At 41.4% G+C, this 25,962-nt stretch overlaps 1 protein-coding gene across 3 annotated transcripts in view; it reads left to right on the plus strand.

Annotated features, from left to right (window-relative positions):
- The first annotated feature begins 345 nt into the window (after positions 1 to 345).
- Positions 346 to 25,962, plus strand: part of CREB5 (cAMP responsive element binding protein 5) — a 258,281-nt gene continuing 232,664 nt past the window's right edge. The window contains exons 1-2 of one of the 3 annotated variants that reach the window (XM_059845597.1): positions 362 to 437; positions 1,393 to 1,479. In XM_059845597.1, the coding sequence (XP_059701580.1) occupies positions 1,477 to 1,479 (3 nt within the window). In that variant the 5' untranslated portion in view covers positions 362 to 437; positions 1,393 to 1,476. Of the gene's footprint in view, positions 438 to 1,392; positions 1,480 to 25,962 lie in introns of all 3 variants that reach the window. The other 2 variants (XM_059845603.1, XM_059845608.1) reach the window with 2 other exon arrangements.

The following is a 25,962-nucleotide window of genomic DNA, read 5'->3' on the forward strand; positions in this document are numbered from 1 at the left end:
GCCTCCCCTGCGGCTGTCACTCAGCGGAGGCTCCGCGCCTGCCGGAGCTCGGCACGGCCAGGAGACCGGTTTCCCCTGGCAGCCGCCGCCCGGCCCGGCTGCGCCCCGTCCCGCCCGGGCATCGGTGCCGGAGCCCGCGGCTGCCCGGGACGCCCGGGGCGGGCCGCCGCTGCCAGGCTGACTCACCCCCGCTCAGCTCCGCTCCGCTCCTCCCCGCACCCCGCGGGGGCGGGACCGCCCGAGGCCGCGCCCCCGCCCCGCGCTCCCGGCCCCCCCCCGCCCGGCACGGACCGCAATGATTTAGAAGTTCAGGAATCCCACGTGACGTCACGGAGGGTGATGTAATGCTTCTCTAAATAGAACGTATTGTAACCGTCCCTCAGTCCAACGTGGTTCCTCCGGCCGCGCTGCCGGTCCCGTCCCCGCCGCGCCGGGCGGTAAGTTCCTAAAAATACGGGGCTGCCCCGGGAAGGCGCCCGGCGCGGCGCGCGGCGCACCCCGCAGCGCGCCCCGCACGGAGCCGAGCGCAGCAGCGCAGCAGCAGCGCCGGGTGTGCGGCTGGGGAAAGGGCAGCCTGCGGCTGCAGGAGCTCTGCCCTCCGCCACCGCATCTGCTCCGGAGGCGGCAGCGCCGGTCTCCGTCGCGGGCGCGGGGTCCCGCCGCTCCCGCGTCCCCGCCGTGCTCGGGGAGAGGGGCGTGAGCGACCCCGCGTCCCGCGGAGGGCAGGGCAGGGCAGGGCAGAGCGGCGGGGGCGGGAGCGCACGGTCGCCGAGACGCGGGGAAGCCGGACTCCCCGTCCGCACTTCAGGGAGTTTGGGAAGTCTGCGCGCTGCTTCCCGGGACGGGACGGGATGGGATGGGATGAGATGGGGCGGCTGCCGCGGAACGCAAGCAGCACCCCGCTGGTGCTGCCCCGAGCGGAGCGAGCGGGTGGGCAGCTCCCGGCGGAGCGAACGCGGAGTCCCCGCGCCCGCCGCGGGCTGGACGGCTCCTGGCGATGACAGCTCGGCGGCTCGCTGCCCCACCATCCTCTCTCCCCGCCGCCCCCAAAACTTCTGGATAAGTTTCGCGGCGGCTGCCGTGCTTCCCAGCGAGCCTGGAGCAGCCGGCGGTGGCCGCGGAGCGCGGGGTGGTGCGCGGCCGCTCTCCCCCTGAGACACCCCGGGTGCCGGGCTGCTGCCGGCCCTTACGTCATGCTGCGGGCCGGTGCGGGGCTGATGCTCCGCTTCTGATGCCCTCGGGTGCGGGGAGGGGGCGAGTGTTGACAAGGTCCCCTCTCTGCAGCCTTCCTCTCCCTTTACAGCCCCTCTACTCCGCTCATCATCCCCCTCCGCCCCCAGCTCCGCGTCCCCCCGCTACTGTCCTCTCTTACAGGGGTCTCTCTCTCCCCAGCGAAGTTTTCAGGACGATAAGAGCTGCAGGAGTGTAAGGGGAATACTTGCTAAACTCTGCCTCCTCTCTTATTTATGTCCGAGCATGGTGAGTGATCCTTCATCTCCAGGGCTCAATATAAGCTTTATATTTGGAAAGAGAGAGGTAGTTTCAGAGATGGGGGTAGGAATAAAGGAAAATGAAATGTCCATATGTTGTTTCGTTTTTCTTTTTTTTTTTTTTTAAATCCAGACCGATATGAGAAGTGACTTAAGCAGCAAGATTAGAAGATTTCCATATATTATCAGTAAGAAACAGTGCTTAGCTAGATGAAATTGAAGTTTGAACAGAAGAATAAGAATTACTGTGAAGTATCTTACTTGGGCTTTTCTTGAGACTGCTGTTTTTAAAGAAAGATTCACCCGCTGGTGTGCACCAGACTTTCCTTGTCCGGCCATTTGGACAAGCAACAGTGCGTCAAGGAACAGTGGTGTAGGAAAACTTTCTTGTAAGAGATATGCAGGGATAATCCAGAAACTGGACTGAAATAAAATTGAGAGGTAGAAAGTGAGAGCTGAATGCAAAAACGTAGGGTAATTTGTGGGAATTTTGCTGAAGGCGGTATGCTTCCATAAAGGTACTGCTTATTTTCAGTATAAAAGTGTACAGTGGTGAAAGTCCCTGCTCAGTGTTTTGTAACTTTCATGAGCTGAATGAGGTTGTCGGTATCAAAAGCTGGAAATTCTTAATAAAAAATGGCTAAACTCCTTATTTGTGACTCCTTAATCCTAAAGGGAGCTGTACAGGTCGCAAAGCACTAGGGAAAAGTGTGATTAATGATCAGTGATTAGTGATAAGTGATTAGTGGTTTTATTCAAACTGTTACCTCTGACCAGAAGCACACATCAGAGGATTAACAGGCTCTTTAGATAAATGCTCATTAGTGGAAGGGGGAAAGCAAAGATAATAGGCATGCACACAGGGACAACTTTCTAGGAAAATCATTCCTGTCTCTGGCATAATAAGCTCTATTAGCAGAAAGGCTCTTTAATTTAAAAGTTGCTTTTATCTTGTAAATCAAAGATAGATGTAGAAGTTTGCTGCGCTATTATAGCCTAAATTTTCCCATATCAACTAGATGTGGATTATCTCAGTTGTGATATTTTATTAAAAAAACCCCCACACCACAGTTGAATCTGTAAGAAACTGAACATTCCCAAGGGCTAAAGGGGCTAAAGCCCTGCATCCCGAGGCATCTGCTCCCAAAGCCTGCTGCTGGCGGCTGACTAGATGGCGCAGTCCTGTTGTGAGTGAATGTACACTTCTGGGTTATGAACTTAGCAAGTAGCAGCTTGCTAGGTGTCCTTCAACACGTACAACAAAGTTGATTCTGTGCTGGGTTGGAGGCTAGACAGTGCTATGAGTTTGTAGTCACATTTTCCACTTCAGTTAATCTAGGGAGTTAAAGGCTGCTGGAAAAATTAGTCTCATTTACTGAAAGAGATGGTGAGAGAAAGAAGAAGAGAATGAGAGAGGGGCAGATAGCTACAGCCCGGGACATAACTCTTGATTGCACTGTTTTGTACTGCTTAAATGAAGTACAGTTCTGATGGCCCTAATTAATGAAGCCTGAAAGCTCTTGGGAGTTTTTCCCCCAGCTATAACTGGCAAAGTGAGTGTTTTTCTTTCTTTTAAATAAGTCACTAAAAAGAAGGAACAGTTGGTGTGGTGGTTGAACAAAACAACATGGACCTGACTGTGCTTTACAGATTATGGTAAGGAGCCTGTTTTTATGATAACTAACCAGGGATTTTTCATTACTCTTAATTATATATGGCTTGGGAAGAAGTGGTATCCACTGCTGTCGATAGATTTGGGGGTTTCCTTTGTCCCATTAGCTTGCATGGGATTTATGTTTGGTTTCAACTGTGGAGATCATCAAAGTTTCAAAACTTTAAAAGAAACACTTTAGTGAAACAGGAAATAGAAATAATGAACTTATGGCATGAAAAAGAAATGGCTGTAGTCTCCTATTGTTACATCTTTAATTGGAGACTCTTAGGAATAGTTGGGCTAATGTTTAAAATCAAAAAGTTTTGTAGTAGCATATAAAAAAGGTAATAAGCGCTGTCTGCCAGTTGTGAATATTGGATGGCACTTTTCCAGGATTTAAAATTGCAATATTTTTAAAAGTTTACACATTTAGAACAAGCGGAAACCTTTTCCCCCTTCCAAAACACCCATTTATAGTTCAGCTTCAATTTATCACACTCCTCTTCTGCTAATTTAACCCAGGAAATGTAAGGGGAAAGAAACCATGTATATACATTTAAAGAGAAGATAGAAGCAAGATTGTACATGAAATTTTATTTATCTCACCACTTAGCAGAATGACTTACACAGATAAAGAGTAATAGGTGCTTTTTAAATTTGATATTCACTTCCTCACAGTGAGAATCTAAAATGTGCTGCACTCACATTTATCCTGTTCACTGCCGAGGAATCTTCTGTAAAAGGTTGTTGCTGTGAGAGCTGGAGTTCACTCTGGAGTTGATAAGAGAGAGGTAATCTCCCCTTGCCGTCAGAAGGCAGCTTTTACATACTAAACCTTTCAACTCTGTGTGGGCAGAATCTCTCTGAGTTCAGTAAGGCTTGCGGAATGATTTGAAACTGGGTTATTAACTTGTCTCCTTGTGGCCCCCTCTAAAAACCTGTCTCTGTGCTCCTAATCAGAGTATGAGGATTTTAAATATTAGAAGAATTCTTGCAAGGTTGTTGTTGCTTTTAAAACAATTTTTTTAGTCAAGGACTTTTCCCCTACTTTTTGTCATCCTTTGTCTCTAATTTCTGTCATTAGTTAACTTTCTGGATTTCCTGTAAACCTGTTGCTTTGACGGTTTATACCTATGTCTGTGTATTATTAGCTTTAATTTTAATTCCAGTGACCGTCTTTCTTATAAACTCTCTATTATGAGAAAACTATTACGGGACAAGATTTTGCAATAAGAGAAGAACAAAACTGTTTTCACTTCAAACATTTAAAAATTATTATTAAGGAGCATGTGATTTATTATTGGAACAAACTGGGGTTTTTCCTCAAGGCCCGTGAACACTGATTTTTCTTGTAACATTGCAGGAATACTCTACTCAGCAGACGCAGTTGCTGGAAAAGCAGATGTATAAATCAGCTCTGCTTCACAGGTCTAGGTGATTCTTTTGCTTTGATTCTGTTTTGCTTATCTCATGCTAATCAAATTAATAGGCAGACATATATAACTAAGGCAGCCTTTTTGGCTTAATCTCTCGTGTAAACTTTCATTGATACATACATAGGAGTCTGAGTGGAAATATTTAAAATACTTTGAGACTCTGTCAGTCCTAAGTACTAACTTCAGTGCTGATCAGAGAGCTTGGTAGGTCACTCTTCAATATCTCAAACAATTTCTGTTGATTTGTCCTCTCTTCATGCTGCAAGCTGTTCAACCTCTGTTCCCCACTCCTCCATCCCCACCCACCCTTATTTCTTGGTAAATTATCTCAGCAAATTATTATGCTACAGAGCTTTTAGGGCTCGCTCTAGCCTTAAAAAAGAACTTTTAGGGCTTTTGGGTTTCTCTGCCTTGAGAAATGATCGAAGTTGATCACAAATTTAATGCAACAGTTTGGAATAAGAACTATGAAACCATATTTTTTCCTCTTAACAAAAGTCATATTACTATGGTAATTTACAATTCTGAAGGTGTAGTATTCTTGGCCACAGACAAAACAGTGATCTCAGACAATATGTTATCATACTGGATTTTAACTTTAGCTATATTATAGCATTAAGTACAGAAATTAACTTCTATAGACTTGACATATAAAAACAAAATACTGTTATGGAAATATTTTTTGCTTTGGTTACATATACAATCAAATAAATTATTTATATAGTCTCAAGTACACATAACAAGCACAACATAACATACATAAATTATTGTTTTGGACCTGTGATGAAAGGACTTGTTGAAGCAGATAAGCTCTTGTGTTTTTTTACATCCGTGGAGCTCTGGATTTAGTTTGTGCATTGATTGTTTTGCTCCTGTTATGGCTCAGGTTGATGGGGCAACATTGAAACTCTAAAGTAATACTTAATCTACTATTTTTCACTAAGGTATTATTTTAGTCTGTAATTAAAATAACCTCGAGTCAGCATTTCTTTACTAGCCGTTGCATGGGAAATGCAGGTGTTATTGGCCCTTAGAGAGTTAGGAAAGTGTTGTTTGCACTGGTTTGTAGGTTTTTAGGTTGTGATATCAAATGCTATTTCATAAACATGAAGAGATTTTCCAAGGATTTTGCTGAAGGCTGTAGGATTTTCAAAGTAAAACATTGAAAGCTTACAACAATTTCCTTAGCTTAAATGATGTTTTGCTTTTGGTTCTTGTTTCCGCCTTACACTTTTTTGAGAATTTGTTCAAGAAGCCGGTCCCACACACTTCTCCAGAATAAATGCCTTGAAACACTGTCACCAGCAGTATTTGTGTAGGTGTGTGGTTTTAATAATCTCTTCATTTGAGACAGCTCATGTCACTGTTGTGCCACCCTGCCACGTAAGGTGATTTTAAGGCGTGGGGTGAAGCCCGGCTTGGCCAGAAGGCTCCACTTTGTGGGTGATAAAAATGGCAACGTCTTTAGAAGAAGCCAGAGGGAATGACATTTGAATTTAATTGGGGAAAAAACCCTTACAAATCCTCTCTTACCTTTGCCAGCTGATTCTGCTTTTCTTTAGCTCTGAATGTTTTCATTGCTCTTGCTGGGGTACTGAGACCTCTGCTAGCTTAGGAATTGGGCATGGTTTGATCTCACCTGCAGCTTTCTTCCACACATAAACTCTACAAATATTTCTGTGGCCTTTTTAACCTTTGTAGGGTTTTTTCAAGCAGCTTGCTTTTCTCTCATCTCAGCTTCTTTCCTTCCTAAGGGCCTTGTCTTTGTGTGCCACCACTCACCACACCATTTCAATGCAGTTTAAATGTCTGGTCCCAGTCTCTGTATGTTTGTGTATTTTAATGTTTTTTGTCCAGGGATGTACTGAGTTCAAACTAGTCATCCTTAAATACACTGCCTAAAGTTAATACTTTAGAGATATGTAATTAATCTGGCTGGTCTTTCCTCATTTAGAGGAAGCTGCCTTTTTTCTTGTATACTTTGTGGGCTTGTGCCTTTAGATAGTCTCTCATTGCATGTAAGGCAGCATTGTTCATCACCACCTTTTTCTGAGCTGTTTGCAAGTACCCAGAAACTAATTTGTGTTTTCAGGGAAATCAACCTGGACCAGGGGCTCCTAGATTTAACATCTGAGCTTTTTTTTCCCTGCTGGTCTGATGTAAGGAATCCTAGTTAATATGCTCAACACAGGGGGCTCTGTAGCATAATAAACAGAAACTGAGATTGGATTTGGGATGCATTGTATAGAGCAGCTACAACAGTAAGCAATTAATTGAGATGTTAGTGTATTGTACTCCCTCTCTCCTTTTTCCTTTTCTGTCCTTTAGATCTTTCAGTTCTGGAGTGCAGAAAATATTACTTTTAGAGTAATATTCTGCCTAAGTAAATGCTCCAAGATATGGATGATGATATTAGTAGGTCACTTGGTCATGCAGTGATGCTGCAAACCAGCTGCCAGTAATTCAGTCATGGCTGAACTAGTTTGCAATCATTCCCAGTCCAAATATACCTCTCACTTAACTTTTCAGAAAAATTTTATTCAACAGCAATGCTCTGTTATTAGGTGCAGAGCTTTAAATAATGAATGGCCTCAAGTTGCACCAGTAGAGGTTTAACTTCCATATTAGGAAAAATTTCTTCACTGACAGGGTTGTCAAGCATTGGAATAGGATGCCCAGGGAAATGGTTGAATCACCGTCCCTGGAGGTAATTGTAGTTACAAGATGTGTAGATGTGGCAGTTGGGGACATGGTTTTGCAGCAGATTTGGCAGTGTTGGGTTAATGGCTCAACTTGATGATCTTAAGGGACTTTTCTAACTTAAACCGTTCCATAATTCTGTAATAGTAAATCAGACCTCCATAGGTACTACCCTGAATTAACTTTAGGCAATTGGCTTGGTTACATCTCATTTTGGTTCTGGTCAAGTCAGTGAATGAGTTTATCACAATTCTTTTTTAGGTGCCCAGCAGAAACTCCAGAGGTGACCTGAGTGAGTGATGGTAAAGAGCCAGGAATTGTGCTTGGCCACAAATGGCACTGTCTGTATTAGAAAATTGGGCATGCCAGTATTATACCTATAGGAAACTTCTTTTCTCTGAATGGTAAAAACTAAAAGTGGAGCAATGGAGTAGAAAAAGATCATCAATTGCTTTGTTTTGCTATCTTTTCCTAGCTATTGTTTAACTTCATTACTGAATGAATGCTTTAGGAAGAAGGAATTTTGGTTACGGGTTTATGATAATTTCAATCACCACATCAGCTTCATTTTTTGTGGCTTATTTTGCTGGCAATGATTTGGGCAGGGGGGGGAATGGCATTTGCATTTTTTTTTAAAGGTTGAAGATATCAGTATCAACATCTGTAGAGACTTCCATAATTTTCTAAAGTACACAAAATGAGGGAAGAGATTCTGTAGTTAAAAACAAGTTAAAGAACTTTCCTTCTTTTCTTACTTCCATATCCTTAAGTGTATCCATGTAGCACTTAAAAGTTGTTTTATATCTGTTATTAAATAAGGCCAGTGTAAATTTCTTTTACTGGATGTGTGACAGAAAAGTATTTTAAAAACGCAGTGGGAGAACAAAGTGAATGATGTAAAACTTAAACCGCTTTCTACAATTCCTGTACTGCCCTTTCATTCTTCAGTGCTAGTAAAGCAGTACGTGGACTCAGGCATGAAAATGGGTTAAATTCGTGTAATTGATGGTTTATCACAAAAAGTGAGAGAAAGCAGTAATCTAACTATTTTGATGAGAATCTTTAAAAGACAAGCTTCTGTAAATAATTTGCTATGAAAGTAGAAAGGATCAAAAGAGCCATGAGTTTTATGACTGGGTAAATAGAATTACATTCTTGTGGATTTAAAAAATATCATAGTAGAGCCTAATTCTCCACTCACCCTGATACAAATCTGGAGCAACTCTATAGAAATCTGTGGAGTTACCAACTGCAATAATACTCATTGAAAAGAAAATTAGATTCACGGGGTCTATTCTGCACATAGCCTATCAGTTGTGCGCTGTGCAAATCCCATTATTAAAGTAATAGCCTTACATGTCACGTTAAGGACGGCTGTTTCCCCAAGATGAACACGTTTGCAGCTCTCCTCATCTTGTGGCTACTTTTTAAGGGGGCAGGGGGATATTGAGAATACTTATTTTCTGCTCAATTAATATTCCTTCCGTGCACTCTCCTTCCTCTCACGCGCTTTATGTGTGGGTGCGCAGTCTGCACTCTCCATCATCTATCTGTCTGTGTCTCTTTGGCTGTGACAGTCACCACTCTGGCCTCAGGCTTGCACAACGTGAAAAAGCCCACCAAGCTTTTCAGTTAAACATGGCAGCATATAATTCTGCTCCTAAATATGATGTGCACTTTCACTATTAACGACGCGGCTGTGAATTGGAAGTAACACCTTAGACTTCAGTTACATTTTATATGTGGAGGTTTTAGGTTTTCTTTCAGTATTTGAAAAAAAAAGAGGCGATAGAGGGAGAAAGAAGCGAGGAGGCAGTGTGGCTCGGCAGTTTTAATAAATTGGAGTATTCAGCACTGCAGAAAGAAACACCCAGGCCACTCGGGCACCTTGCATAGCTCCCAAGCTGGCCTGAGAGTGGGAGCAAAGTCTTTGAGAAATGGGGGAAAAATGTCATCACTGCCTGAGCTGCTCTGATTTTGTTTTTTAAACAGCAATAAACAGGGAATTTTGAATAAAGAAAAACATTGTAAAGAGTGATAAATGTGTAAAAAGTGTAAAGAGTGATAAAACAGTGTCCAGTGTACAACCCACATTTTGCCCAGCCCTAATCATATTCACTTACTTGCTTCCAATTTTCTTCATTTGGCCCAGCATATGTGGAGTCAGCTCTGTTTCTTTTGAAATTGGTATAAATTGCTTGACTTCTCTGAAACTGTATGGAGTGAGGGTATGGCCCATGGTTGATTATTAATGGCACACAAAGGGCATCTTCTGTGTATATTCTTTTGTGAGAAGCTTTAACAAATATTTTTAGGTCCTATATCCACTCGGGTGTGCAAAGCCTCTGGATCCCTAACAGTCCAGAGGTTAATTTATAAAAAAAAAAAAAAGAAACAAACCCACAACTATTATTTCATTGCCAAACATTTTTAAAAAGCACTATTTATGTAGGCCCTATATAAGCACACATTGTTTTATGTTCCTTCTGCTGGCTTTGCGTTTGACTAAACCATTATTCTCGAAGCGCTGCTGTGCTGAGATCATCAGCGATGATGGTGTGAAAACAAACAAGTTTTAGCATGAGAAGTCCCTATATAATTTGACAGGGAGGTTGTCAGCACCAAAACATCTACATTCATTTCATCTCTGGTCAAAGCAAAATAAAAATCAGATGGCTAATGGGGAAAAATACATTCTTAGGAGGAAGGGAAGGATTGGATCTAATTCTGCAAGGTGCCATGTCAATCAAAAGTAGGACCAATCTCAATTCCCACTGAGGTCAATGGTTGCTTAGGGCACTCAGGGACTAGTGTCATTGGGCACCTTTTCTCCAAAGTTTTGTAAAACTGCTGATATGAAACTTAATTCTTCATTAATTCAAACTGCTAACTAGTTCTTGGGAGTAAAGCTCTCTTTGCTAAAAATCAAGATATGCTTCAGCTCTTCAACAGAGAGCTAAAAAGGTATGTGCTCTAATTCTGTAGCCTTCAAGGAGTCCTTTAATGTGAAGAGTTCTGCATATACCTTAATGGTACAAAAATCCTGCTTTGGATAAAAACATTTCTGGCCTCTGTTACATTACACAAAATAGGGAATTTTATTGTTTTGAAAGTGACCTTCAATATTATCAAGAACGATTTTGTATTCCCTAGTGTTAAGTTAAAAAGCTTTGGGACTAATGAATGCAGCTATGTGTAGTCAAATGGGTGCTGTGAAAAATAAGCTATCAGCTATGTGCATGCCCCCCAACTTTTTTTTCTTTGTTCCTCAGCAAAAATTATAGTGGTCTGTTTTTAACAGGAACAGTTAAAGTCAATGGATCCCAGATGAGTCAACCAACTTAATAATACCCTAAAATTTAGGAGTTCCAGATAGTTTATTTTACTGCTATGAGGTGGCCTTACACTTGAAGCTCTTACTGGATTATCTGAATTGAGTGGAGCTTGCAGGATGCACAAGGAAACACTGGGAAACATTGCTCCCTCTGTAGCAGTCAGGATGCTACATGTTCTATTTTCTCTCTCGTGTTGTCTGATTCTATATGAATTTTCTTGCCAAAAAGTTGCTATTCCAAAATATTGAGACAGCCTATTTCTAGGCTGTCAGTCTTCCAGTTTTCATTTTAGAGTTTTGAGTCAGTGCACTGTCAGCCAAATGCTTTTCAGCAGGCTGAAAGCTTTTAGGCGCAGAAGGAGCTTAGAAGAAATATTTTCAGCATTGTAATTAATTCTAAATTAATTTATGATGAGGACAATAAGAGGCATGATGATGACTGTTTTATCAAGCTAGCCATGAAAATAGATTTGATTTTCTTTTTAAATTTGAATTTGCTTTGTTGGTGTCAGATAGCTTAAATGTACTGAGGATGCATTGCAAGCAAAGTGTTGGTTTGACATACTGGATATGCAGAGCTCCTTGTTGTATGTCTTCTGTCAAGGAAACAGCCATCCTTGAACAGGGAAAAATGTGGCATTGGAAGTGCTGCTGAGCCATGTGGCTGTGTGACTGTGGCAGTGAGATATACCTTATGCCTCTCCCAACTAATAAAATTGTGGCCACCTGAGTTCAGGTGCTTTCAGAAAGCTCAAGCAAGATCTCAAATTTCTCATTTGGCTCCAGTGCTTAGAAAATACTGGACAGGGGAATGCCCACGTCTACATTTATAGAGAGGTGCCCCCTGGAATGGGCAGGTATTGCATGGAGGATGCATTTTGAAAAATATAATTGTTTTTATATCCTGACATCACAGAATTTTAAGAGAAAAACCAAGTCTGCAGTTTGGGAACTGGTTTATACAGATGGACTCTTGTTTACACAGTAAATGATACGCAACAGTAAATAGTATAGCTTATTTTTAGGTGAGAAAGAGGTAAAAGCAAGTGGTCTATGCCATGAAAATAACTTTTTTGATAAAGGTTGGTTGTGAAAGAATTAAATGCAAATCCAAACAGCAATACTTTTCCCAGCCTTTTGTAATTCTGTGCGTACCACTTTCCTCACATACCTAGTGCCTTCCTACTAACCATCTTCAAAATATATGTTAAAAAAGCATCACCCTTTTGGTGCCCACATTAGAATGCCAGTTATTTCTCCATCTAATGGCCAACTCTATCTGTGCTCTCAAGTATGGTCGGTGTGAGATGGTTGAAGAAGCAGCAAGGTCCTGACAGAGCCTCTTGTCTCTTGCTAAGCCCCATATTTAGCACAGAGGGGATTTCCTTGACGTTGTGTAGAGAAGACAGTTGGGCCACAGGGTTTTTTTCTGCCCCCCATCCAATACTGAGTTAAATAAGTAGCAGTTGCCAAGAGTTAAAGTTGATGCCCTCTGAGCAGCCTCTTTGGAGGGGAGAACTAGCAGCCAGGCTAGTGACATTTTTCGGGGCAAAAAATACTCACCAAAGACTTTCACACAAAGAACTTTACTGAAAAGAATGGAGGGCTCAAAGTATTCACAGTTAAAGATCAAATCTTCTGAGTAGCTTCAGCCAAAATAAAAGGGGAGAAAATTATGTGAAAAAGTCAAAATACTCTATTTCAACATTTTTTCAAAATGAGGTTCATCCTCTTTGAAAATGTATTTATATTAAGGAAGACATAAGGCACTACATCTTTCAGAGGTTTTGTTATTTTTGTGACGAACAAAGTCTTTCAGGTTGATGCAAACACTTTCATATTTATCTGCCTTCATTTCTCTGCTCTTGGCTTGGGAGGCTGGGGTCTCTTTATCTTTCTTATCTGAACAATATAGTTCTGTGCATATAAGACAGGGACAAGCTCCTGGAAAGCTGTGTTGTTTGAGAACTTCAAATAGCTTGGTAGAGGCCTTTTGTTGGCCACATTTCCCAAATATTTCCTAAGACTTGGTCCGGTCTGATCTGGCTGGAACAGGGAAGATGATTGCCTTCCCTGGAGGGCATTGCAAAATCAATGTAATCAACTGATGGGATCAGAAAAAGATTGGCTGAAAGAAACCAAGTCTTTGTACAGCACCTTTGCTGAGAGTAAATTTAGGAGAGGCTGTCCTCTATTAAGAATACGGTCAGAAATATCTTGGACATTTTTGGAATTAAATAATTGCATAATTGTTAAAATTCAGAAATTGCAGTAAATGGAGAAATTCAGAAATTTTTTTTAGTTAGGCTTTTTAGTTATGCTACTGGCTTAGGTTTTTAGGGTCTTTTAAAACATATTTCTTCTTTATGGGAAATGTAGATGACTTAAATGGATTTCTCTTACTGGGAATTATCTGGTGGAAGTTCTGATTAATTTGAATATTCAAGGATGGAATAAAAGGGAGCTGAAGGAACAATTAATTCTTCCTAGGTATGCCTTCTTTTTTTTTTTTTTTCCCTTTGAGCAGATTAATTTCTCATTTTTTATCAGGAGATATACTAGGATTTGATGAGGAAGAAATTCTGGCTTATTCTAGTTGTGTGGAATTGCTTTTCTTAGACCATGTAAAGTATTTAATCTCCATATGATGGCTCTTTAACTTGTCTTTTCAAGTGTGTGTTTTGGTGGTTTGCTGGTATGTAGAACATTTCCTTCCTGTACTTCAGCATTTCTAACCAAAATCTGAGTATGTTTGAAACCTTAGCTTATTCACACTTCCTAATCATAATCCCTTTGGTTTCCTTGTCAGCACCTTTGTGGTATTTCTCTGGACACCTCTATCTAATATCTCCAGAGGTTATTCTACAGAGTAACCTTTGACAAGATCTATTACTTGCTACTTACTGCTTTTAGCAAGGTGAAAAGAGGTCAACCTCTGTAAAAGGCAGGCATTATTAGAAGACTGCTGTAGAGTCTCTTGGTGGCTTGTCCATCTCTTCTAGCAACACTGCAAATCAGTTCAGGCACCTCCTCTACAGCACAAAGAAAATTGCATTTATGACTGGATACGATCATATGTGGGTAATGCATGTCCTTGGGAAAGGGGCTCCTTTGTGCATTTCAAAGCCCCAGGTGGTTTCTTTGTCAAGGTTGTAGCACAGTGATGCACCCACTGGAATCTGTGGATTTTTGCTGTCAGATTCAATGGTAACAGGATTTCAGCCTGTTACTTTTTGTGTGATCTGTTTAATTGAACTTCATGGCCAATGCTAATGATGTTTGCTGCTACAAGAGTTGAATTGATAATTTGGTTACCCCTCCTGTCAGAATTCAGGATCTTTTAAATGAAGGTTGGTGTTGTCTGTTTCTTTAACCAAATTAAGATGCAAAAGCTACCTCTTTCTGATTTGAAAAACACAGATTGCAAAATCTCATTTTGCAATGTTACTCCCTCAAAAGAGTAACTACAAGATCATTTTGGCTGACAATAAAGAATCCCAGAAATTAGAAAAAACATATTTTCTTCCAGATTAATTAAAAAGATGACAAATTGCTCAGGAGACTTTCGACAGATCCCAGAGGTGTTGAAAATACAATTTAAAATGAATATCTACTCAGTTTATTTACATGCATCCTCTAGAGATGAATGAAAAATCTTCCCAGGGAGCTTTGAAATATCTCAATCTCAGGTTTTGTCAATGAAGGTAGCCTGGTTGTATCAGTTACTGATCACATGAAAAACGTGTTTTTTCATGGTTTCTGTACATGTAAATTCTACAAAAGCTACTGGTATACCTTTCATATGCAAATAGTTATAATACAGGGAAAAATGCCCTCTGTCTGAGCTTTAACAATACATCACAAGGATTTTTCCTCTCATCCCCAAACACTGAAATCCAGGCTAACTTGTTGCTAAAATGGCTTTCACTTTCTGTCCATAGTCTACCAATTAAGCACATGCAGACAGTGACTGAAGTGCTCTGTCTTGGAGTAGAATTTAAATTTGATTTACCTAATGGGATCTCATTGCCACACGACTACTGTATGTGTATGGTCTGGGAGGCTGGGCCTGAGCCCTTTGCAAAAATCAGGCATGATAACTCTCTGAGAATATTTAAAAGTATATAAGAAGAGCAGGGTATAAATGTGAAATATGTATTACTTCCTTTGTTTCAAATAAGAAAATGAATAATGAAGAGAAGTAATGGTTTTTTTCAGTGTGATCATATAGAGGTTAAAATATAAAGGCCAAGGCAAAACAACTTTTTGCAAGATGAAAAACAGGTTTCTGTGAACTCTGGTGGCTCCTGATGTTCTGCTTGTTTTCTGTGTTAGTAACCTCCCAAAAATTAATTCACTAAGAATTTACCTGTAGGAGTACTTGGCATATTCCTTTTTTCCAGGCCCAATCTTTATTTTTAAGCATGCAGAGAAGTACTCATGTGTGTGTATATGTGTGTAATTTTAGTTTTATTTTTTAATTGCATCTTCCCCTTTGGTTCAAAATCTGTAGCTGGAGATTAAATAATTAACCAAGCAAATTGGCCTTGCACTCCAGTGTTACAACCCAAAGCTGTAGCCTGTGGTTACAGTTCAGGGCTCTGTCCTTGCAGAGATGAGCAAGTGTTTGCAGAACGTTCCTTTGAGACTGAGCCCAAGAGAATGAGACCAAGAGGTTGTCAGGCAACTGGATGCATCAACATGGCAGAGGAGAAGTATATACAAATCCTTAACTAACAGAGAGGTGGAAGAGCTTGCAGACAATTTTCTGGTCTGCTTTTGGAATGAGAGACATGAAGACTTTCTAGTGGGGATGTTGGAGGCAGGAGGTGGTGTAGAACCAGGGTAGGACTAGCCAACAGTGGGCGAAATCTGCTACTTTCTCAAGGCCTTTGGATTTTCTGGAGGCTCTGAAAAAAGCCACTAAGTCATCCTCCGCAGGTGGAACTCTTCCTTGCTAGAAACTGTTGACCTTTTACAGTAAATTAAGTCTCAACACAAATTTAGTACTTCGTACATTTTAAGTTTCAGCCACCAAAGTAAGGTGCTGTCAGAACAGAGAGTAATTGCTGCTCTATTTTCACTAAGATATGGTAACTCACAGTTGATGAATAACATCTGACTTATATTCTGTCTGAAAAGCTTGTATATGTGCTTCTTTGTTTGTTTATTTTATTTCTCTCCCTAGACCAGCCACAAAACCCCTACTGCTCATCAGTGCAAAACCTTGCACTGACTGAAGGGGGAATTCCATGCGCAACTGCCAAAAAAAAAAAAAAAAAAAAAAAAAAAGGCTGACCCTGTAGCGAGGGAGAAAAGGAGAAAAAAGGGTTTCTGTTTCTTCTCATCTGCTTCCATGCTTCCTTTTACTTACTCAAGATTTTCAAATATTATCAATGTTACAAACTCTGTATGTCCCATTTTTGTTGCATTAATGCTGTAAGGTGGATTTGCATGGATTTTACAGTTTGCTTCAAATAAGAAAAAAGCCTCTGCATGATGGGCAAACTATCTCTTAAAATCAAACTCCTGCTGACCAGTTCCCTGAACCAAGTGGTAGGTGGCATCCAGCTTTGCTACAGCCCCAGAATTTGATGGCTGGGCAGTCCCTCTGCTGAACTACCAAACTCATTAACTGTTAAAGACTGTGAAGCTGTAATTACAGGGAGTGTAAGTAGCTGTAGTGGAAGGTAAAGGCCAAAGAAGTTAAGAGTGTTCTCCTTCAAAGAAAAGAAGGAGAAGACTCAGTGAATCCTTGCATGTGTGATGACTGAGAAGACTGATTCCCTCAATGTTCAGCTTTTGTTTGTGCAGAACTTGGTTGGGAAAATTTTGACCAATCTAAGTGCATTTTAAATTTTGATTAAGGTATCTGTGTGATGGTCAGCTTTATGGCATTTCAAATTACAGTTACAGATCTGTAAACTGTGGAGAAACTCACAGCTCTCTAGCTCTCCACCACATGTACCTATGATAGTTCAAAAAAAGGGATTTTTGAAAAGTATCTGCTTTCACTTAAAGGAAAAGTTGGAAATGGGAGGCCTGTTTGGTCTAGCTGGGTGCCTGCTTGTCCCCATGGGTATGGCTTTGCCAAGTGATGGTTGACAATGTGCTTGGTTTGAATTAGCTGGAGCAGAAATCTGGGACCTGCAGGGACCTGAGGCTCTCCATCAAGAATTTGGGCTGTGTTAGCTCTTGCCACTCAGCTGTTTCCTGATTAGGAGGATGCATCTGTGCTCCCTGTTGGACAGGGGGAAGGCACATCCCTTGTCCTGCTTGTCCCTGTAACTTTCTCAGTTACAGAGTCTGCCTGGGCTCCCTGCACCAGCACAAGCTGTGCCACATATATCAGGGAATTTCCCCAACTCTAGGGTCATCAAAATTACATCTAAACATGGTGTCCTGCAGTGTTCCTTACAGAAAACACCAGCTCACCTGAGCAGAAAGTCAGTTTGCAAATTTCTGGAGGTATTCAGAGGTGGCAGCAGTTGTGGTAGGTGGGTGAATATTCTTTCTCCATAAGCTGGACCCAGTTTGGAGGATGGGATGTTGCTTTCTAGCAGACTATCAAGAGACCAGCCCTGTGCTCCTCCAGCAATGTCTTCTGGTGGCCTCCTGTGCTGTGTCTCTTAAGGCTGCTGAAAAAATCTTGGAGGAAACAGCCCCAGGTGAATTGGAAGAAGGGTGAAAGTGAGGAAATGTGATATTTCCCAATCATGATGTTCTCAGCCCCTCCCATGTCTCCAGGATAAAGTTCATTTTCCATAAGATAAGGTAGATTTTCTTATCATGAAAGAATACTTCAGAAAAACTTTGGCTTTAATTTCAAAGCAAAGGGAAAATGCAAATTCAGATCAATCAGAAAGTCAGTGAAGGTGTTTTGTGTCAAAAGACATGTTCTTTTTTTGGCTGTAAACTCTGTTACACTGTTTACAATATAATACTGTTATTTATACTTCTTTTGTCCATTAGAACAAATTTACTCTCAAGATGATTAAAAGCTTTCAATTTTATAACATTCTATTTACCTGGTTGTGTAGTGATTGTGATTTCTTTGGGAATAAATTTTTGAGGTTAGGTGATTCTGCTGTGCCAGCTGATGAAAGGCCTTGCAGTAAATTGGTATGGTATTAAATCAGATTGCTGCTGTTTGTGCCACTGAGCTGGGATTCTGCTCTAAGATGCTTGTAAATTCTGCATTTCCAAAGGCTTGGAAAAATACTCTCATGAAAAACTAAACGTAGTGGGTAATGAAGGCTAAAATTGTTTGTACTAATCACATCAATTGGAAAATGATCTTCACTCAGCAACTCTTCTACCAGCAAATTAAGACAGCAAATTGAGTACATCAGTGTTGGGGATTGGCTTTACTTTCCAGGGAACTTCTAGTGGGCTCTTGCTCTGCACTCTTCCTCAAAACAATGAGTGCATCTTCCCTTTCTTTTTGAGGGCTTGTCTTCTCGATTATATGGTTTGTGTAAAAAAACCCATTTGCTGCAATTTGTTGCAGTTTATCCAGCAGAAGTCCGAATTTGTGGTCTGTACTATCTGGGCTTCTGAGGAGTGACTGCAGGCTATGAGCATCTGCCTGCACCTCACTTGTGCCTCTTCACATCATTAAACATAACTTTTGGTTACCTTTCACATGGATCTTTAGATAAAAGTTTGAAAACCTGGAGGAACTTCTCGCGTACTTTTCTAAAGAGCAGGAAGGAAGAAAATCACAGCACTTCCAAAGGGAAATACAAGCGGGCTTTTGCCAGTGTTTAATGCCCTGCAAGCACTCCTCGCACACGCAGAGATGCTCAGCTGCGGCTGGGGCAGCCGACTCGGCACTGAACGCCGGCCGGATTGCCGGTAGCGGACTCGCGGGCCCTCTCCCTGCGCCCGGTCGCCAGCAGAGGCTGCTGCCAGCCCGCGCCTGGCGCCGGGAAGGGGCGGGACGGACCGGCCCCGCCCGGGCAGCGGCTCCGGCCGCGCCGCGCCCGGGGCCGGGAGCTCTGGGATGGATGGAGGGATGGATGGATGGATGGATGGATGGATGGATGGATGGATGGATGGATGGATGGATGGATGGATGGATGGATGGATGGATGGATGGATGGATGGATGGATGGATGGATGGATGGATGGATGGATGGATGGATGGATGGATGGATGGATGGATGGGCGGGCTCACCCACGGGGTGAGCACAAAAACTGAACCACGCAGTTTCAGAGGTAAATGTTTCCTGCTGTGAAAACACTCTCTTAACAAAGCCCAATGAAATGGGGCTTATAAAGGGAGCTGTTGACTTAGCGTGAAGAACTCAGGGCATTTTTCTTCTATGGACATTTTCAATCAATTCAGCTTTTGCTTTCTGCAGCAATGCTTGGTTTCAAGCAGATCCTCATCTACCAGTTTGTTTCATGTATTCAAGCATTCAGTAACCCAAGGGACTCAACATCAGATGTACATAAATCTCACTAAAGAGCAGGAAGACTATAAAGAAAACCGACTTTTTTGCAAGATCAAGACTGAATGGCTACGAATTAGTGTGTTTCTGCTGTGGGGCATTATAAACACTGTTTACATTAGCAGGCATCCCAATATTTTTATGATAATATGCTACTCTTTTAAAAAACCCAAGCATGATAGGTGTCGGTGGCTATTTTCTATAGACAAACGAGAGCTCTTTTTTTTTTCTTCTTTTTTTTTTTTTTTTTTTTTCCCCAGGAGTGCATGGAGTTTAATCAGCAAGATTTAGATCTTGGGCTTGTTCTCTCAGCATAGTAGTAAATCATTCCTAAATCTCAAGGAGATGTGTCACAAATTCTACTGACTTTCTATGTAAGCTTTCACATCCAACTGCATTGATTTAAGTATAGGTCTCTTGCCTTTTGAGAACATATCATCTGCTTAAATTGTGTTTACTGTATGGAAGAAGTCAGGATTTTCCTGGTGAATTATAGAAAAATGATAGCCTGACTTTGTAAGTGACACCTGTTTAGGAATAATTTGTTAATTGCTACTTCGAGGCTGATTCTTGTGTTCATCAACTGAATGGGTTTAGTTAATATCACATACTAATTTACTGAATAGCTACTCAGTCTAATGCAGCACTAATAACATGTAATTACCTGCTGCGGTTACTCCGGTCTCCTTGCAGGGCTCAGCTCTGGGGAGAGAGAAACACGTGGGATAGAGAGGAGGTCATATTCTTTACTGGTGTAAAGTCACATTATTCATTCTCGTCAAGAGATTGCAGTTTGTAAATCTGCCACCCACTTACTTGATTTTGGGAGCCTTTCTGTGGAGGAGCTCTGGTGAAGTACAGTCCCTGCTTCCTGCAAAGAGGGCTGCAGGACTGCAGTGCTGGTGTTTGCGTAGCTGCTCTTCTGAAGCATGTAACATCTTCATTTTAGTCCACTTGCAGTCCTAACAGCTGGCCCATGTTGAAAATGATAGAAAATTTTTCTTAGTGAAACAAGGGGAGTTTAATACTTTTTGTGAAGTAATTGTGCATACCTTCTTTCTATGCCTGGCTTCCACATGAAACATTATCCAACATTATAGCAGACTATATATATATATATATATATATATATGCATTAATGTACTTTTGGTAGTGTTATTTACTTAGGATACACATAAAATTGTTACCTGTGAATGTGAAACTTCAAAGTGAAGCTGGGCACATGAATGAAAATTGAAGATTCTCTGTTGGGCATACATTGCTCTTACTGTTGTCAGCCGGAGCTGTGAGTGCTCAGTCAGTGAGAAAAAAATTGCTTCAGATGTATGTACTGCTGCTGCAGGCTGGATTTTGGTCTATGAAAGTCTTTATTTAATTCTAGTGAGGTATTTTACTGGTGAACATTTAGCTGCTTTGCTCAGTATTTTTTCGCAGTGTGTACTATACACACCAGTAACACACACACTGCGTAGTGATATGGTTTAGTGCAGGACTTAAATTGTATTCCAGTAATGCACAGGAAAATATATCAGTCACTTTATTACAGGAGATAGATTTGTTTACATTAAAAAAGTATGTAAGCAAATGTATACCAACAAATACAGTGTGTGCAGTACTTACAGGGGAGTAACAATCAGAGTATTGGTGATTGATTTTGCACTTGCTTGTGGGTCAATGATGGTAGAGAATTTGGCTGTAACAAAAAAAATTGTTGTGAGAGAAAACCTTTTGTTTTAAGGCTCTTCCCTTCTGTACAAGGATATATTCAGGGCATCAGGGCATCAACTACTGGGAAACTGGGGAGGGACCCCTGCCAAAAAAAAAAGCAGCAGCCACAACAGAGCAAGTGGGCATTTCATGTGCAATATTGTGTGTATTGGCATGAGTGGACACCATGTTGCAAGAGAATCTGCCTTTAGTGAGACAACTATTTACAGGGGTACTGCAGCTTTGGCCATCTCTAAATCCAGGTGCACATAATACATATGCATATGAGCTGGGTGATCTCACAAGTGCGTTTGGCTTATTTTGTTTATCTGGGAGAGGCTGGGTTGTTGCTAACTCATGACTGGTGAGTGGGCTTGGGAATACACTGCTGAGATTTGTCTAGTCTATCTTAGCAACTAGATCTTTTGCGATTTGAAATACTTTATATATTTTAAATGTTTAAACTTTTTTAAATTTTTATTTTAATTTGTCTACCTTTGCCTGTTTTCACTATCTAGATTTTGACTTTCAGACTCCCCATACCTCCACTCCCTGTGCAAGGCTGGATTTTAACTGGGTACAAGCATCACATCACTGATGCATATCAAATCTGGAATGATGGTCAAATATTCTGCCCACTTGTGTCTGGGTGTTTCTTGGGAGTCTTGGATTTCTCGGGATTTAGGATTGAGTCCCCATGTCCAAAGCAGAAAGTTGCATTGCTTTTTTATTTCAGCTTACCAGTTTTCACCCTCCTACTCTGCTGTGTTTAGGAATAACTGAAACTGGTTCTTACAGTCCTGAAATGCCTCTTCCTTAACATCTTCTACAGTGACAGCAATGCTAATACACGAGTCTCTTCTCATGTCTGGCCCAGTTTACAGTAGGCAAGCCCTTGGTTCTTGAATTTGCTAGCCAATAGATGTGGCAGTGTGCCAGACCTACTTTTATCATCTTAACTAAGATGCCCTGAATATATCTTGATAGTATTGCTTCAGCTGGTACTAATACATTTTGATTTCTTTGCTCTGCCTTTTTTCTCAGCAATTTTGAATTGGGATACAGCGGCACACCCTCTGATTTACTTTTTTCCTTTTTATTTTGCTAGGATGGCTGATCTATTCTCATCTAGTTTCTACAGGCAGAGTGCTTTTTTGCAGGGTTGCTGGATTCAGTAGCTCTCCCAAAGCCTAACCCCCCCACCCTGCATTTTAGCATGGGTTTTTTGACTTTTTTTTCTTGGCTGTACCTTGTTTTCTAGGTGTTCTTGTCTTTGAAACTTAACCTATGTGTTCAGCCAGAGCACTGCATGACCCACAGTGACTATTCATTCCCAGGGTATTAGATGAAGGAGTCGTGGTGTTGTATTGCATTCAAATCAGTGTCTTGCTCTGCCCCGTTGCCCAGCGGTGGGCGGTACTCCTATGAGTCATCTGCTATAAATGCCAAATGATAGCATCTTTTGCTTCATGATGTTCTTGTTGGCAGCGTTGTGCATCACCAGCACTCGGTCACATTTTTCCTGTCTAATATTGCTGCTCATCACAATTGTGATCGTGTTGCATCTGGCTCCACAGCCCAGCTGCAATCCAGCTAGCTGTTTAATCCAGGGGCACACTTGCAGATACAGCTGATAGTTTGTGTAGTATTTGTACACAGGAGTCTTTTCTTAAGTTACGTGTCCTATATTCTCCTCCTAGAGTGAATTTTTCTGTCCTCAATCACTGCCCATACAACTACATTAGCTACTCACTCACCCCCTTCCCCAGGATTTCTGTGACATTAGTATATAAAGCAGTTCTATTTCCCACAGTTGTCCATAGTTTGTGTATTTTTTCTCTTTCAGCCTTTCCTGATGCTTTCCAGATCCTGTGCACAGGAGCAGACTGGCAGCAATCTCAATTGGTCTGTGTTCTGCCTTCTAAATTCTTCAGATGTGTCTCTATGTACTTAATCTTCGCTAGAACTTCTCATTGTTTTGATCCTCTCCCTGTGTAATTCAGCTGCCTGTGTTGTTTGCAGGTACTTACCTGGGGTTAAATTTCTTTTCTTCTATTGATAGCTCTACAATGCTCTTGCTCTAAGTAATGGTTTTTATCTGTCTAAACTTGAAGTGGATGTCTTCATTCCTCATTCTCTAATACAAGCATCTATTCCTTCTTCATGTCTTGTGGCATCAGGCGGAATTGTTTTTCCACAATACCTTTTTATTTGAGGTCACAGAACCCATTGTAACTGATTTTTTTTCATAATATTTCCAGCAATTTAAACATAATCTTTTTATTCACTTTTTGTCTATTTTTTCCCTATATTATTCACTGTTAGACTGGGGTAGTGATGGAACAATGTAGTAGAGCTTTCAAAAATTGGTATGAATTCAGGTCCTTCTCCTAAGACTCTGGAACATATTTGATGTGTAGATCTTAACTTTTTCTTTTGTAGTCTGAATCCCTTCATGCTGCCAGTGCTTTCTATTTCTAAAATCTATGTGAGTCTTTGTTTTTAACTCTCTGGCTATCCCACTAGGCTGATTGCTGTCATGATTTTGGCCTGTTGGGTACTGATCATCGATGCTGGAGGATTCTCTTCTGAAAGTGAAACTTTTAAAAACTAGAAGTTAGCCTGCTTCTTTTGTCAATGCAAAATGCTACAGCATGCCTCTAACTTTCTGAACCTGTGGTGCAGTGCTAGTGAAGTCAGTGGACACCAACTGTTCCTCCTCTCCTGGCCTACAGCTGCAGGGGGCTACCCACACACTGGGTACACCCGGATGGCCTGGTGCAGGGATGCTGCAGGGATTTAGGGCAGGGCAGTCCAGGTCTGCCTGACTCACAGTGAACCACCCTGATGCAGACCTGTGTGTGACAGAGCCACTCAGGTGTCACTGGAATATGTTTTCTGGCACTCTGACTCTTTTGTGGGTAAATTTGATACAACACCAACTTGTCTGCATTGGTCTCACTGTAATAGATCAAGCAGGAGAGCAGTGTTTGAGCCACCAGCTCCTCCCCAGAGCCTCACAGGTTCCATGTAACACCAGGTACTGCTTTTCTCAGTCAGGAGAACAGTTAATCCACTGAATCTGGAAAACCACCCATAGATAATCGAGAGTTGAGAGTGCCGGTGTGTGCTGAAACCCAAGAACTCAGTTGAGAGCTTTGATGAATCAGGGCACTGATGATTTTCCAAGGTGCAAACCATTGGGGAACTGGAACCAGGATTCTTGGGACTTCAGTGGGAACATGGAGGAAACAAATAAATTAACCAGATTTTAAACCTGAATTACAGAAGCAGGTGTGGTAATCCTGCAACTGTCTCACTCTAGTGGTTAGCTTGGGGACACCAAACTCTTCTTTCCTGCACACTTGTGCTTCCTTAAATTTTTAACTTTTAAGCCTGTCCCATTCTTAATCTCTTCTAAACACAATACTTCATGGCCAATCATCTCTTGTTTTAGTTTGTTCTGATACTGATGTTTTCTCTCCCTCATGTCCCTTTGCTCATGTACCCTGTCAGCAGAGCAGAGAAAGTAGCACCGCTGCACCTTCTAATGTTAAAAGTCTGTGGTAATGTTAAAAGGTGGCAGCTGGCCCCATGCAGCCTCTCACAGCCCATCAACAGGGAGGAGAGCTGGAAGGGTAAAAGTAAGAAAGAACCTTATGAATTGGGATAAAGACAGTTTAATAGGAAAAGAAAAAGCTGCACAGACAAAGAAAGCAAACCAGGGAATTTAGTCACCCCTTCCTATGATCTGGCAGCTGTTCAGCCACCTTCAGGAGAGCAGGGCCCCATCAACCATAATGGTGACTTGGGAAGACAAACACCATCACTCAGAATGTTCCCCTCTTCCTTCTTCTTCCCCCAGCTTTATCCACTGAGCATGGCATTGTTTGGGATGGGATATCCCTTGGGTCAGTTGGGATCAGCTGTCCTGGTCGAGTCCCCTCATAACTTCTTGTGCACCCCCAGCCCCCTCCTCAGTGGGGTGATGTGAGGAGCAGAAAAAGTCTTGACTGTGTCAACCCTTCTCATCAGTAACTAAAATATCCCTGTATTATCAACTTTTCCCAGAGCAAATCCAAAGCATAGCCTGATACCAGCTACTATGAATAAAATTAACTCCATCCCAGCCAAAACCAGTGCAAAGTTTGTTTATGCTAAGCTTTTTAAAACTGTAAAGTAGTAGCAGTAGTTGTTGTTATTATTATTATTGTTATAGCATTTTACTGTGAATGTCCTAAAATGTTTTAACTGTTCCAAATAATTTAAAAACTTTCATTTATCCTGCCTTTGCCAAAGTCTTGAGACTCATTCCAGATTCAGAGCCAATAACATTATCACTGTCAGTCAGAACTTGATTGGAATGGGGATGTCATCCATATTGGCCTACTCTCATGGCATCAAACTTGAAAAGTCTTTGCCCCTTTTCTGAGCATAGATTCAAACACATTCATGCCAAAGGAAAACAAGTAATTTGCTAAAAGCAAGTGATCATCATGACTTCTTTTTAAGAAATCATTATGGTAATTTTCCTTGAGGGACTCTCTTTTGGATTGTTCTGTAACTTATTTTTTTAATTAAAAAAAAAAAAGATAATGTTGACTCAAAAGCTCGCTCACTGGTTATGAAAGGTTTGGTATTGCACTTATAGTGAATGCAGTGGGGTTTTTTATTTGGTTTTTTGTTTTGTTTTGGTTGGTTTGGTTTAGTCTTTTTATGCACCAGGAGACAATTAGTATTTTTTGAAATTAAAGACAAATGAAGAAAATGCAAATATTCCCTTGTGCTGGAGTGATATATTTCCGGGGAGAAACCAGGCTAAGGCTGGCTTTCAAGCTTCTAAATCTGTTTTATGTGGTGTGTAAGAGATTGCTGTCATCACCCAGATGCAGGAAATACCAGTGCTGGGCTTAAGGGGGACAAAGTAAACTCGACAATGGACTGAAAAGAAAAATAAACAATTGACCAACCATTTTTATAGCTTGTTTTTTCTCTTGCTTTAGCAGTAACATTCACCTTCATTTACCAGAGTTCTGTGAAACATCTGTATCAAGCCTTAAACTTGCTTGACCTTAGTTTAGGTTCAAGGTTCAATATATTCCATGTGCATGGATGATTGTACAAATCCACAAGAGCTCTGTCTCTATGCAAACCTTTTTCCCTGTCCCAGATTTGGCCTCTTTCT

Source organism: Haemorhous mexicanus, chromosome 1 (genome assembly GCF_027477595.1).
Source record: "Haemorhous mexicanus isolate bHaeMex1 chromosome 1, bHaeMex1.pri, whole genome shotgun sequence".
In the NCBI taxonomy this organism is placed as follows: Eukaryota; Metazoa; Chordata; class Aves; order Passeriformes; family Fringillidae; genus Haemorhous; species Haemorhous mexicanus.